Source organism: Plasmodium inui (assembly GCF_000524495.1).
Source record: "Plasmodium inui San Antonio 1 unplaced genomic scaffold supercont1.8, whole genome shotgun sequence".
Classification (NCBI taxonomy): Eukaryota; Apicomplexa; class Aconoidasida; order Haemosporida; family Plasmodiidae; genus Plasmodium; species Plasmodium inui.
The window spans coordinates 524,234-540,616 of NW_008481842.1; the positions used below are offsets into that span (position 1 = coordinate 524,234).

General features: G+C 37.6%; 1 protein-coding gene across 1 annotated transcript; it reads right to left on the reverse strand.

Annotated features, from left to right (window-relative positions):
- Window positions 1-1,907: 1,907 nt before the first annotated feature.
- Window positions 1,908-8,120, reverse strand: C922_02388 (hypothetical protein; the record flags this gene model as incomplete). Its single annotated transcript, XM_008817987.1, has 6 exons — window positions 1,908-2,194; window positions 2,455-2,772; window positions 2,944-3,072; window positions 3,187-3,937; window positions 4,100-4,325; window positions 4,516-8,120. 6 exons carry the CDS (start codon window positions 8,118-8,120, stop codon window positions 1,908-1,910), a joined length of 5,316 nt encoding a protein of 1,771 aa, XP_008816209.1.
- Between the last annotated feature and the right edge of the window lie 8,263 nt (window positions 8,121-16,383).

The following is a 16,383-nucleotide window of genomic DNA, read 5'->3' on the forward strand; positions in this document are numbered from 1 at the left end:
AGAAAAACATTTTAGAAATTATTCTCCATAATAAAAAAAAAGGAAAATGGGAAAAAAAGGAAGAAAAGAAATTTATATGTACTTATGCAGATGAGATGGTACTCTTATTGTTACGAGAGATTTTTGCTACCAGTGTTGTATAATTAATGCCGTGGCATGCAGACCATCGCAGCCTAAACAAATCAGTCTCGCTTCCTATTTCTAGGTTACGAAAAGGTATAACGTAAAAAAAGCGGAACGAAAATTGGTTGAGATGGACAAAACTTGCGTGTTAGTACAGAGAAAAATGTGAACATAAGGATTTGCGGATTTACATAAATGTACATATAAAAATAAACATAGGCTTAATTAAAGGGTAAATAAAAAAAAAGAAGAAAAAAAAAAAGCCGGAAAATCAGATAGTCCTCTAGCCACTAATTTGGCCGTAAAGATATTTCATGCCTTTTTTTTTTTTTTTCCAATTTTTCAAAAAAGATTTGAAATACATCAATTAGGCATATATATATTTTTTCTTTTTTCTGTTTATGCCATTTTGTAATGTATACTTTTCATCGGGCCTTCATATGTTACTTCACTTGTCATTTGCTGGTGGTTAATTGGTCGTTTATGGCTAAATCGGTTAATTTCTTAGTCGGTCAATTGGTCAGTGGGTCAACCGGTCCAGTGGGTCAATCGGTCAGTCGGGTAGTCACTGATTTATTTTTCCCGTGTTAAGCAATTCAGTGGGGCTTACCACAAATGAAGATTCTTTCCCCTTTCTAGCCGATTGCCCCATAAACAAATCAACACGTAAAAAGCTGTTCGCACTTACGACCATTTAAAATTGTACGAGTTATTTCATTTCCCATCCCTTCTATAAATTTCCTTAATCCTAAAATGTGGACTTATTGGTTTTTTCCCAAATAAGCACAACTTTTTTTGTAAATTGAGGAGCGCGGGGTTTCGAAGTTTATAACTGCATTTTCAGAGTCGGGGTGGGGGTGAGGTTGCCTGCTTCACACGTCACTCGTCATATTTGTGCAGTACATGCAAATTTACAGACATTTACATGTTTTCACGTTTCCATTTGCACGTTTTCATGTTTATACATTCGTTACATGCCTATCCACACTTCCATGTTCCATTTTCCTTTTGCTCTATGCACTATTTGGCATTTCCCCATAAATTCGAAAAAAAAAAAAAAGTTTCTTCAAAGAACGCGAACTCCTTTGGAAAAGTCGTAAACCAGGGGTGCAGAAAGTGGTGGGAAATTTGTGAAAAAAACGTGACACGAATTGGCAAAAAAAATGACACAAATTGGAAAACAAACGACACGAATTCGTACAAATTCGAAACGCAAGGGGCAGGGGAAAAAAAGTGTTTCCATAGGGGCTAAGTGGGACAAACACTTCCCAATTGACGCATTTAAATAATCAAGCAAAAATTAGGCGAACTTGTTTGACAAAGTCACAAAAAATGCAAACGCGCAAAAACACAAGGCGAAAAAGGTCAAACGAAAAAGGTAAAACGAAAAAGGAAAAACGCTAAATCAAACAAGCAACGTGAATGACGAAATCATAGAAAAATTGCGGAAAAAACGTGTAAACAAAGGGGCAGGAAAATTGGCGGGAAAATCGACGTTCCTGCTGTTTCTATGTTGGTATAATATGCATGTGCACATAGGGGAAACAGTGTATACACAAAAGGAGTAAAAAAAAAAATAAAAAAAAAACTAATTTACAAAAATGCCAACAGGGATGTACTACTAAAACATGTTCACATAGCATAGCATAACATATCAGCTTTTTGTACATTGAAAAATCTTGTAAAATCAAAAAAACAGAAACAATGTTGAGGGGGGACGAGGGAGAGTCCATCGCCTTTGCCATCATATTAAGGTATTTATGCCTGCGAGGGGAGTTAAAATGTTAACATGATGGGGCTAGCGAATCAGCAAATAGGTTGAAAGCACAAAATAGGATGTCAATCTTGCACACACAGGGATGAGGGTAAATAACGCAGCTGCGTCGTAGAGGCACATAAGTTTTACCAAACAGGAGGAGTACATTTTCAGGCGTAAATTTTGCAGACATTAAATTTGAATAGTTAACACCGTATGATTTGGACAGTTTGACATATGGGTGGTTCCTTCTGTTTTGGGACTTTTCCAATTTGATTTTCTTTTTCTCTGTCGAATGTTTTATCTCATTCGATGCTGTGAAGGGGGTGGGGTTGCAGCAAAGGTTGATATTTGTGTTAAGGCTATATCGCAAGTGCGTATATTCGCGTAGACTATGTGAGCGATAAACATGCATCTCTCTTTCTACACACACGTATATTGTGAACGTGTTTTTTGTTCCTTTTTTTTTTTCCTCGCGTGGTCAATATCAACAAGTATGCACACAATTGTTAGTGGCGGAGGAAGCAGGAGCAATTTTGACTGCCCCACTCTTATCTTGGTCGTTCTCCCCTCACCTTTGGAGCAATTGTAAAAATCGATGAGGTTATTACAAGACATGGAAACTAATAAGTTATTGTCATAACTGAAGTCGATACTTAAAATTTTGTCCTCATACAAATGTGAATCAGTGCCAAGTGGAACCCTGCCATTGGGGGGTGCTTCATTTCTTATATTTAGAAAATTTGCATCTAAGTACGCGTCAAACGGTTTGGACGTCTGGGTATAATCGGCATCATTGTGAGAAGCCTCCGCTGAAACAGCCATTTGGGGTTCCACGTCAATAAATTTATCCATTGCCAAATCGATTACATTGATGTTATTTGTGTAGCCACCTGGTTGCATAAAAGAAGTGGGGTAGAGAGTGAGGGGAAAAGGGGTACCCGTGATGGCTCACCACGTGGTCCTAACACAGTAAGTGTTACTCAATCGCATGATGTGCACGACTAAGAGGATCAATCAATCTTTCGATAAACGCGGAATGAAAGAAGGAAAAAAAAAAATACCTGCATATGATAGCAGCCTTCCATTTTTGGAAAAACTCAAGGAAGTAACTCCCTGGTTGCTTGGGTAGTTATTTTTGAATCTCTTGATAAAGGAATTTACTCTGACATCGTACAGGTGTACATAATTGTCTAACAGGAGGAAGGGTTAGGAAAAACGTGAATAAGACGTGGTAATGCCAATGGACGTTACGGCGGGCACACCTTCGGTCCCTCTGACTGAGCCTCAAACGGTGATGCGCTTACCGTAGTAGCCACAAGCCACAAGCGTGCTGTTATAGTGGTATTTGGAAACATTGGCAGGGCAGTTATACGTGTAAGTAATAAAAGGGTATGTTCTATTGGTGGAATAGATCCTCAAATTGCCATCATCCTCACTGGAGCAAAAAAAGTAGCCTAAAAAGGCCGTGTCCAGAGACCAGATGGGTGTGTGGCCACCCACATACTTGACATAATTTTTGTTACTTATGGTGCTGTATAAATATACATCCCCATTAACATTTCCTGACAGTAATATTTTATTCGATTCACCAAAACGTAAGCTCGTAACATTAAAAATGTTTCCATACAGTCTACAAATCCCATCATTTTCATTATCATAATCTAAGTCTATGGATGTGGCATTATTTTCGTCTAAATATTCATGTCTCCTTCTCATCGTATCGTTTATGTTAACTTCATTAATCTTCTCCATGCCTTTTTTTTTCTTTCTTATTTTGTTCATTTGGGACTGTTTGATGTTCCACAACTTGATTATGTTATTCGAATGCGCCGTGGCGACAAAGGATCCATCAAGGCCGGAAATTTCCGCACACGTCATGTCGCTACAATTGTTCAGGCAGTAATAGAGCATACTGGGCATTCTGTTTTTAGTCACTCTTAGTCTGTTCTTTTTTTGCACTTTCAATATATGTTTGTAGTAATAAAACACGTCACTGCTCTCGTTGGGCACGTAGTGATTTTCTTCCTTTTCACATCCCGGTTTCTTGCTCTCGTCCTGTAGTGTTCGAGGGGGAATGGCACAAGTGCCTCAATTAGCACGTGTGGGGTAACACAAGCATTTTGTCGCATAAACACTCGTACATTAATAGGGATATGCTTTCTGCCCTTCCACCCCTACGCATCCGCGGGGATGTCGTCTATTCCGCTCAGCTAGTACCTCAACAATTTCGTCCTTCGTCATATAAATAGGCGGCAAGGACCACATAACGGGAAAATCCAGCTTTGCGTTGTAGAGAAAGTTGGCCGAAACGAATGAATTGAAGAAGTTAAAATTCCTCTCATGGTCCTCGATTTCTACTATTCTAATTTTGGTCGTAATCAAATTGTACAGAGAAATGCCTCCGTACACGGTTAGGTACTGCCATAGGGACTTCTTTCCTAGCCTGAAGGGAAGGAGCGGAATGGATGATGGGCGTGTGCGCACAAGAAAGCGAAATGGCCAGTGAAAAGGACGTGTGGACACAAGAAGAGGGGGCCGTGAGTGAAAAAGGCGCCTGGAAATGAACAAACGGGGATAACACGAAAAATTTGCACACACTCCTTTCGCACACGGCGCGAACTCGCGAAACCTACTTGGTCATGTGAACGATGTGCTTGGCATTTTTCTCCTTAAAGCGAACAAGCGATATTTCGAACACCTGGCTCAAGTAAACACAGGTGGAGAGAAACTTTGTCACCGGTTCGTACGCAGAAAATTTGTTCAAATATTTTTTCTTAAAATCGGAAATGTGTCCATAACTGTTTGTTAATATGAGTATAAAAATTTCCAGCAACAAGCAGAAGGACACATTCTGTAGCTGGAGTTTTATTTGAATTAAATTATTTTCATACCAATTTATAAAATCATCAAAGAAAGTTATCAATTTTGATAAATCGAAGTTTTCTCTTTCTCCTTTTGGCTCTACTATCGCTTCATGGGAAACCGCAGAGCGTATAGTTACATTAATGTTTCTGTTAATATTATTTATTTTTTCCTTCAGTATGTCCAGGACGTCCCTATCTATATTTAAATTATTCAACAATGTGTCCAGGGGCATATTTTTCAATAATTCTAGATTATGCGGGGCATTATTTCTAAAGGTGAAGGGTGTTGGTGAATACGGCTTATTTTCCATGAGTCTGTCACTTATTGTTCTACTTCCCACATTGTCATTTTCGTCAATTACGTCCCCAAAAAGTTTGGTCAAGGCTATCAATTTCCGGTCGCTTTCCATTTGCTCAGGCGTAAGGGGTGTTATCCCTCTAGCGTAGAGGTCACTAAAATTTTTCTTCATTTTGGATGACCTGAAATCGTCTTCATTTAGGAAGTCCATTCGATTTAGGATACTTTTGTCCTTGCCCACGAACACGTTTGCTGCATTTTTATTCCGGTCGTAATTTGCGAAAAGAAAATTCCTTTTGTTATGCAGGTGGTTTTGATCCTTGATGTTGGCCGGCAAGTTCAGCGACGCGTTGAGAGACTCATTCGGCGATGCGTCTAGCGAGGCCTTTAGCGATGCATTCATAGGGGCACCGATTTGCATGCCCATGTGGATGTTCCTAATCATGCTTGCACTGGGGGTTACATTCATCCCTCTGCTGCTCATGTATCCATTCGCCGTGTGCAGCATGCTCTGCGTTGTGCTATTAAAAAGGCCTTGTTCGCTGCTCTCAGTTAAGTTGTACAGATAATTATTATAATCAAGATTTTTCTTTTTCCCCTTGAAATTTTGATCAAAGGGAAATAATCCTCCTTTGTCAATCTTAGTCATTTCGATATTTTTATACTTCCCCTTTTCTTCCTTTTTATCTCTTTTCTTTTTCCTCTTTTTCTCCTCAACTTGTTCCGTTTTTTTCAAATTTTCAGCATCACCTTTATGTTCTGTTTGTGCACTTTGGTTGTATGGCCCTAGCGTAACTGTTTCGTCTCCATTTATGGCATTGTTACCGCTACTCATGTTGTACATTCCAGTACTATAGGGAGTGCTACTGCCGATGGGGGATCTTTGCGCATCTCCTGTCAGATCGATCGTGTTGAAATTATTTTCATTCGATGGGTCCCCGTTAAAATGGGCGGAATTATTTCCTGACTTGTCGAAAGGAACACCATTGTTATTCATTTTCATTTCTTCATAAGCTCTAATTTTATTCATATTTATAGTAGCCCCTGTATTAGTACCATCATTATCATTTCCTTTTTTGTTAATTAAATCTGACTCCATTCTACTCATTGAGGGAGTCACATTTTTTGCTTGATCTGCTTCCTTCATAATTTTGCTGTGATCAGTGTACCCCTTTACTGAAGTATACTTGGCTTTGTTGTTATCTTTTAGATGATCTTTTAGAATATTCACTGGGTTTATAAAATGGGAAGCTTCCTTCGCATTTAGCTTCTCCTTATTCATGTGAAATTTATATCCATCCGCGTTGTCAATGTTGGTGGGGGCATTCGCGTGATTGTTACTACTTGGTATGACTCCGCTTGGAATTGGGCTATTGGACAAATGGCCCGTCTTCACGATCATCTTCTGCTTCTTGGGGTTAACCTTCTCAAAAGGCGATGGAGCCATGCTAGCGTTTTCGGGGGTGGGGCCCTTGTTCGGGTTATTCCCCTCGATTAAATTGTTGTATCTCATTTGTTTGTCTTCGTTCTCGTTTTGGTGTTCCTTTAAATTTTCCACATTTCTGTTGTACGCTTTGGAGTCTAATAGGATGTTCGATGGTGCGAAAAACGGTTTTGCACTGCTGGGAGGGTTTTCCGTCGGGTTGGCGCTTCCCTGATGGTTGTCGCTACTTCCGAGGTGACGGTTACTGACCCCATAAGGACCATAATTCGCCTGCTCGTTAAACAACATATTAATCGTTTTGTTCATGTGGCTGTATTCCGCGTCCTTCCCCTGGTTGTTGATCTTCGCGTCGCCCAAGACATCCGCGTGAAAGTTGCCTTTATCATTTGGGCTAAAGGTGAATACTTTATTCACATTTGTTTTGGCGCCCATAGGGTTTATATTCAAGGGGTTGTACATTGGGGGGCCGTCTAAACTTTTCAAATTTCTTGCATGGGCGGAGGCGTTGCTCATGCCGGTGCCACCGCTGGTGGGTCCACTGCTGTCCGCTCCCCCGCTGGCGGGGTTCCCAGAGCTCAAGCCACTCAACTGCTTAGACGAGATGTAAAAATTATCCTTTTCGCTCTTACCTAACAAATACTTATCCCTCTTATTATAAACATTTCCTAGATAATCTTTTTCCCTATATTGGGGCATAGCCCTGCTTTGACTGTCTTTTACATTGTTCATTTTGTTATTTAATGGGATCATATTGCTCTCCACATTTTTCATGTCTTTGACGCAAAATCTGTTCATGCTCGTTCCATCAGAATTCCGATAGTGCTTGCTATTCATATTGGTTTGCACAACCATTTTGTTACTATTAAATATATTAGCAAAATTCTCTGCATTTTTATTCGCGCCATTGCTATCCTGTGGAGGTTTCCCTACACTTTCCCCACCTACCAATTTATTATTCATTTCTATGTTGCTTTTCATCATGCTGTTATAATTCACATTGTTGTAATTATAGTTTAAATTGTTCATTATATTTTCCCTTAGATTATTATTACTTTTGCTGAAAACGCTGTTCATATTTCTGTTGGCATTTGCTATGTCCGAGCTACCCATTTTGATTCTGCTCTTCAAATTCATGTCCGTCTGCATATTCATATTACTGTTGCTGATGTTTATTTTGGAATTCAGGTTACTCATTTGGGGTTTCGCGCCGCTTCGCATGATACTAATGTTGCCATGACCCCCCGACAGTGTGTTCATCCCACTGGGTATGCTATTCATCCCGCTGGACATGCTGTTCATTCCACCGGGAATATTGCTCATACCGCCTGGCATGCCATTCGCATAGCCAGACATGCTGTGCTTCATATTGTTAGCCAAATTGTTGATGTTACTGGACATGTTCTTTAAATTCCCGTGCATCTTGCTGATATTTCCGTGCAGCTTCCCCATCCCGTTGACGTTGTTCATCCCACTGGCGTTGTTCATCCCACTGACGTTGCTCATCCCGCCTATGCTGGGGGGGACATTCCAGTTGCTGCCTACCATACCACTGGAGTTGTTTCTGATGTTGTTGTAGTTCTCGTTATTGTTGCCATTGTTTTTGCTGAAATTGTTATTCTTGTTATTATTCATGTTATTCTTGGGGTGGGGTTGACGTTCACCTTCACGTTAACGTTATGTGTGTTCTCGTGCTGTGGTGATGGAATGCTTCTTCTGCGAACGACTGAGATTGGGAAGGTGCGACAAATTGGGCAGGTCTAAAAAGTGATGTTTTTTATGGCTGACTCTGGCGCGAACATTTTTGACGCGAAGGTGTTTGGCGAGAACGTTTTTGGCGAGAACGTTTTTGACGCTGATTCTTTGCCAACCTCTTTTATCATCCGTTCCTCCTTCAATATGGTGTCCCCCTCTGCTACGTTTTAATTATTTTATTTTTGTTGCTAAGTATAATCACTATTTATTGTTACATATGCTTACTTATTTACATTGGCATACGTTCTTTTTTTTTTTTTGCGATGAATTGAAACGCCTGCCTTTTTGACAAATCATGATTTTCCGAGCCTTTCCAATTTTTTCCCAGTTTTGCCGAATGCTAATTATTTTTTTTCTCGTTGCTGCTTTATTTAATGTACGTCTGAACGGAATGCCTAGTCTCGGCCCCTCTCATCGTTTTACTCCAGCGAACAAATGGGCAATATATTTTTGCTTGCTGACTCGTGCCGCACGGCGTTCTCAAATATGATACGTGTGACCATGAAATCGGCAAGTTCAACAAAATATGGGATGTTTGCTAAAATTTATAAGCAGCGGGAGGGTGTTCACAGTTTTTGGCGAGCGGGAAGAACTGGAGCGTTTTTTCACCCCACTGTTAAGTTCCGCGAATTGAGCGAACTTTTGCAGTTTTCAAAAAATGCATCAAATTCGCCAATTCGCGATGTTTAGCCCCAATTGCAATGATCGTCTGATGCTTTCTTCCCCGCTTTTTTTTACGAATTATGCATCAGACCTTCTCTATGCATACATTTGCGTACGCTTATGTATAGTTACACGCACATGTATTTATGCGTATGGCCACAGTACATCTTAACATGCCCGCAAAGGTGTACGCATATCCACTTCAGATTGTAAGCAACTGAAATGGGAAAAAAAAAAAAAAAAAAAAACCGTGCTCAAAAGTTATACATAATTTTGCATGGCCTTATTTTTGTTTACCCCTAGGTTTTACATAAATTGTACTTCAGCAGATGGGCACCAAAAAATATCCCGCGCTTGTACGGAAAGGTATGTTGTAATATGTGTAAAAGAATTCCTTATATTGGTGGTGACCTTTGAAGAAAGTGAATATATTATCCGCATATGCTAAATCACATGTGATAACCTCCTTTGAAATTATTTTTTGACCCGCAAAAGTGATGTTTTGGAAATGAGATATTGCTTATTTTTTTTTTTTTTACTATTTTTCCAAGTTAAAAAGAAGTGTACGGTATATTACATAAATGCCCGGTTTCTTCGCAAGTTTTATCAAGATGAAATGTTTTTTTTTTTTTTTTATCATACATAAGAAGATATGCAGTAGTGAGCGACATTTGTTTCTCGCCTTCCCATAAAACCCTTATCAGTGCCGTAAATCGTTTGTAACAGTTCAAAGAGAGCAACAGAACAATTTTTTCGCAGTTGCGCAGGGGGGGCAAATGGTTATACGGGTTGTACTGCATATATACTGTGTATGCCAGATCGTGGTGAACAAAAAATTATGTGGATTATATAGGCATTTACATACTCCTACATCCACGTTGATTGTAAGATATCGGCAGTGAAAAAACCATAAGGATTAAAATATGTTCATGTCCGCCTCCCGCAAAGGACTGTGTAGGTCATTTTTAAAGGAATTTTACTTTATCATTTAGAAAAATAGGAGAAAAGAAAAAATTAAAAGGAAAGGAACGAAAAACAAAGCAGCGGTAAATATATGGCCAAACTTTTCAACCAATTAAATTTTTTTTTTCTGTGCAAATGCCATGGCAACTATGGACATATATTGTCTTAGGTGAAATATCATTTTCTTCTAGTTTTATTAATAACCATTTTGTGAAAGTAAAAAAAAGAAAAAAAAAAGGAAAGTCCACCGTTCATAGCAATGCGACGCTGAAGCACGCACATGAAATTAATACGTAAATTGGTTTTTTTTTTTTTTTTTTTATTTTATCACTGCTCTGTGTATGCGGCGTAGGCATAGAAAAACCACACAGCTTTTTTTTTTTGGGGAGGGCAGGGGCTTTCTTCCGCAAAGAAGCAAAAGGAAAAGGTCGCAAAAAGAAAAAAGAAAAGAGGTATGTCACGTAGCATTGTAGGCGAAAAATAAAATTAAAAAAATATAAGCACATCTGAACTTCTAACAAGTTGAAGCTACAACCGCGGGAAAGTGAAATGCCCACTTTTAAAAATAGCAAGAAAAAAAAAAAAGAAAATAATGACAACAATAACCTAATACAGAAAACTTTTCCCCATATTTATAGTTCCTTCCTTTCATTTTTGTGTACTTTATTTTGTTCACACCTGTGTTTTTCCTCTTTTGACCTTTTTCATTTTGAATGAAATAGAAGCGAAGGGAGAAAATAAGCGTGCTAGTGATTACGCGTTTGTGCTCGCTTTAAATTTTAAAGCAAATTCTTCCCCCTTCTGAAAGAAGAAAGGGAGATTATTATTCTCTAACGACATTTTATCTAAAATGAATTATCCCTAGAAGAGATGAAAAACAATGATTTTGATCGCCCCTATTGTTAAAAATGAACCTTTTTCTTTCCCTCCCCCTTTCGAATGGAAGGCACAAAGCACATTTCTGTATCCATGGGGAAGAAAAAAGGAAATGAAATAGCGCGTCGCACATATGTTGTGTACACATGTGGGTTTATAAACTTTTATCTTTCAGAAAAACGAAAGAAAACACAAGACCTTTAACATAACTTTTTCCTTTTCACAAAAGCACACCCAGCAATATGAATGCACATCTTCATCGTGTGACCACATACTCCATGTGCAGTATCCTCGACTTTTAAATACATCATCTAAATCAATGTTTCGCTAAATTGTGCACGCATTCGTGAATCCCTTCCACTGAACAAATGAAATGTACGTTTTTCTTGAATTTATATAACTGAATGACATTGAATCAGGCACATCTTTCCTGCAGCATTTGCTGAAAAGTTTTAGCTGCTTCTCACGGCACCAGGCAATTAATATGTGCGTTCTGTTTTCACAATTGCATTGCTTTTTTTTTCTTTTGTTTTATCGTTTAAAAACTTGCTGTGTATCACAAAGCAATGTATGTATGAAACGAAATAAAAAAAAAGATTAAAGAAAAAATAAAAAAATCTATACTGGGATTTATGTTACTGCACAGTGTAAAACAATATATCTTCGTACTGAATAACCGATTTGGTTACAAAAGAAGAAATTTCAATGTCGTCCGTGAAAAACCACATACGGATCTTCGTTTAATTTTTTTTTTTTTTTTTTTTTTTTTGTAACTTTATTTTTCCCTCACAATGGAAAGAATAAGAATGAGAAAATCATTTTTTGCAAGAAATGATTGTTTTTTTTCTGCTTTTTTTTGTTTGTTTTTTTCCAAAAAAAGGGCTATTTCTTTTTTAAAGTAGTCTCCAGAATTTTGAGTAAAATTAAATTTACTTTATATGGACGACGGAATGCACATTCGAAAAGGCTAATGTAAATTACACCCCCCAAACAAATGTGCATTATGCCTATCACCGAAATGGCTAGTGTATATTCGTGTAACACATTCCTTTTTTTTTTTTACTGCTATTTCCACGAAAGTTGTTTAAGTGCCCATATATTTCACTAGCCATTTTGTCAATTCAAAAATTTTCGCGCCATTCTATGGAAGTGCCTTAATATAGTTAGTGCACTTTGTGCCATTTTGCGTTAAAAAGTGTATGTGCAATAAAATCATGTTTCCACCTTTGGAAATAAAATACATTTCCATGTGTAAAAAAAAAAAAGGTGCTTCAAAATTGGGCTTTTGTGCTTAAATAAATTTCCCCTTTCCCTATAAAAATTAAATAAATGCATAAAAATATTCATTTCACGTGGGGTTGCTTAACAATACGGCATGTGCAAGGGAAAGCCAAAGGACAAATGGCTAAGGTTAAAAGGCGAAGGCCCATTCCTAAAAGCCATATGGTAAAGCCCGACTGGTAAGGGACGATTGGTGAAGGCCAAATGGTAAGTGCCAAATGGTGAAGGGAAAAAGGCAAGGGTCAGAAATCGAAAGTTGCAAATCGTAGTGGCTAGTCGAAATTAGCCAATCCATAGTCGCAAATTGAGTGTTGCAAAGTGAAAGTCGCATATGGAAAATCCCCTTCGTTTAACATAAAAAAAGAAACACTTTGCAAAGAAAAAAAAAAAAGTACAAAGGTGAATAATGCCACAGTAATTACACATATGCTTATGCATGCATAAATGCGTATTTAGGTATAGAGAGAAGAAATGTGTCTCATATATGGAAAATAAAAAAAAAAAATGTGTAAGCATGTAAGTACTACATTTTACCGTTAAACCAAATAGCCAAATTTGTATAAATTATTTATGTACAGCTAGCTTTTTTCTTTTTTTTTTTTTTTTTTTTTTATTTGGCTATTTAACTAGATAGCGATGGAAGCAACTTGTTTTTCAAGCGATGCTCAGTGCACTGGGGGGAAATTAATTTCGTTTATTGGAAATTAATAAGAGTTTTTCGTATCTCATACGGCTTAGCGAAGTTGTTAATTTTCCCAGCATTCTAAAAGCTTTTACTATTTTAACATTATATCTCATTTTTGTTTTTTAATTTTACACATATATTCGTGTTTACAAGAATATATACATATTCTCATATGCAAGTATGTACATTTGTGCGTAGCCTCTAAGTGCATAATGGAGTGCGTCGAATTTGCATACAATCACACGTTCCTTAAGTGTGAAAGTATTGATCCTGGTAGTTTCATTTGTGTGATTAGTTAAAATTAAAACATTTAATATTTCATGCACAAAGTTGTTTCCTTTTTTATGTTTTTTTGTTTTACTTAAAAAATATATATATTTTTTTTTTCATGAATGCATTCAGTTTTATTTGACTTTTATTTTTACATGCACTGATGGAAAATTTCTTGCAGGTTCCAAATAAAAGAAACGACAGCTGACTTCTTCATGTATATACTTTTTCCTTAATATTTATTTGTGACAGTTTCGATTTCATTTTGACAGCAAATGTTTGTTCTTTGGATAGCTTTTCGGATCGTATATTGCATATGTACGGGTATGCATATGCACGTTTTTTAATTTCTACGTAGACTGGCCTGCACGCATACCAATTTATGCGCTTATGAAGGTGCACTTATGTCATCTTGTGCGTATGACTACATGTACATGTGGAGAGTTTTGCGTGTAACGAGAGGAACATATATCAGCTTGTGCATACATTAACTCGTACATACCATATGCGTGGATGCCACTATATTAACCTCTACATGTATGAGCTCTTGCGTAAATTAGCCAGCATATGTATTAGCTCGCTTTCGTTTTCGTTCCTACGTGCATCGACCTGCACACGTATTTTCCTCCGCGCATATCGCTTTGTATATATATTGACATTTACTTATATTGCCCGGTGCGTATTTCCCCCAGCACATAAACTAGCTTGTTCGTATGTATGTTGACAGAAACGTGCATGAACTTGTGCATGTATGCATTTTTACATGCGTGCTTTGGTAGATATGCGCATAAGTGAATACACGTCATGTACAAGCCCCTATAAAAAGTGGTTCATGTATGTGCGAAAGAAGAGAAGTTTACCAGGCTTTAAAAGGCATCTCTGCAGTTGATGCTAAGGTGGATGCGCCGAGTGAAAACCAGAGTGCGCATGTTTTATGTATGTGTATAATTTTTTTTCTTTTTTTGGCTTTCTTTTTGGTTCACGCTATGGTTCATGTTTTGGTTGACCTTTTCGTTTACCTTTTTGCTCTTTTCAATTTTCCCTCCTTTTGTTTTACATTTTTAAACTTTCATTTTCGATAGGTGTTTTATTTGTGTACATCTTAATTTTTTTTTTTTTTTCATTAAGCATTCTGTGAGTTTTATTTGAAAAATTCTGTAGAGTGCCTATGATACTTGCAGTATATTTTTTTATGGTTAACACAAATAAATGTTTTTTTTTCCTCTCTTCTGGGTTGTTTATATATGTTGTTTGTTATGCTTGTCAAGAGAGAACATATTGTTTACATTCGATACATGCAATTTTTTGCCAAACATAAATGCATTCCCAAAGTTTAATGAAAAACGAGTTAATGAAAAATGAGTTCATAATTTCCTCCAAGAACTGAAGTTTATGTAGAGAGAGAGGAACATTTATATGACATGGTGTCACTGCATTTGTTACGTGGCCTTAATTTTTTCTCCCAATTTGTTAGGGAAATGCTTTGTCAGCTTGACACAGAAGTCATTTACCAATTTGTTATATCATATTCTTTTTCCAATTTGTTAACGAACTGTCGTGACAACTCGTCTACGATCTGCGCTTCCACTTTGTTGGCAAATTGCTTAGCTACTTTATTGGCGAATTGCGTTTCCAATTTTTTCATAAGTGTTTCACAAAATTGTTCGAGAAATTTTTTGGGAACCTCGTCACGGATTTTTTCCCCCATACAGTTTTCCTTAATTAACGATAATGTTGTGACTCACCCTTGTTTTCCATAGTCATTACTTAGTTTTTAATTTTTCGTGTTTCGCGGAAGAGTGAACACATTTACAAATGCACGCATGCGTTGGTGGTGCGTACATCCCGTATGCTAGATGTATTTTCTGCATTTTCCATCACCATGATCCATAATCGTTTTCAGATCATTCGTATGTAAGATCGTTTGTTTTCCATGCAACATTTAACACTGGATATGGTGCCTATCACGGTGTCTCGACGGTTCGCATCGTTTTGCATTATTCCCGTTCATTTTCGCTTTATTTCTTACGTTTAGTGCTATATGAGCGTCCCCTTTGTATGCTCACATATTAGCATCGCTTTGCACGCGTGCTTATATAATGGCATCATTTCCTGTTCTTTTCGCCATTTCGCTTTGTATTTAACCTATACGTTTCCTTACCAACCCATTAGTTTTGTTACTAACTCATGCGTTTCTTTTTTTTAACCATTTCTCACTGTTTCTAATCATTTTACATTACCCTGAGTCGTTTTCCTCTACCCCCAACCATTTCGCATCCTTTTCGATCCTATTTGTGTTATTTCGATCCAGTTCATGTCATTTTTAACCATTTCGAGCTATACCTAACCCATTTGTCATTCTTGAGTACTAGTTCTAGCCATTTCACAATTTTCGTAAAATTTTATTCTTTTTAGGGTTATTATGCAATTCTTAGAATAATTTTATAGCTTTTCGAATTTTTGATCACGTGCCTTATCGCCCGTGCATTACACAATGTACTCTCTCCAAGGTGCGCCTTGAAAACGTGTACATGGAAATCTGCTCTTGTGAGGATATGCATATGAATATGTGTACGCATGTGTATATATATATGTGTGTATATATATGTCTGTACGCATGTACGTATGTATATATGTATGTATATGTATCTTCGTTCTTGCGTATACCCCTGTGCGTGCATGCTTCTCCTTGTGCTTATTTTTTTTTATATTTTGAATTCCCACTAAATTCCCCACAAGCAAGTTATGTTACGTGTATGTATATAGAAAAGGGAGTCGGAAAAGAGTTTAAAAAAAAAAAAAAGAGTATGTAAAATTGTACATATTAATTGTATTCATCTACCGTGACACCACACGCACACATTCGTATAATCGTATGCATACGTGTATTCATGTGTACCTGTAAAGGCAGAAACGTGCGAGAGCTCAAATGAACATGTAAACGAATGTATGAATGTGACACTGCATAGATGTTCCACTGCATGGATGTTCCACTGCATGGATGTTCCACTGCATGGATGTTCCACTGAACGGATATACCACTGCATGAACGTACCAATGTGCATGCGTGTGGCCCTGCATATGCAAGCTTTTACAACTGTGTAAATGCTCTAATGCGTAAATTTATTTGTACATACATGAGCACAAATACTTACACGGGTGCGTGCGTGCTTATTTGTACGCGCATGCATGTGGGTCGTTTCTCCCCCCAGAGGAAGTGCATTTGCTAGTAATTTCTCCAGAGCGACATTTGCATTATTTGAGTTATTATATTATTACATGGATGCTAAGAAGCGGGTTGGAATTTGTTTCCAGAAAATACCCTTCGAAATTGTGAACGCGTCGGGGATAGGGCGAAACTAAAAAAAAAGGGGGGGGACTTTACTAATGCATATTTTTAGATAA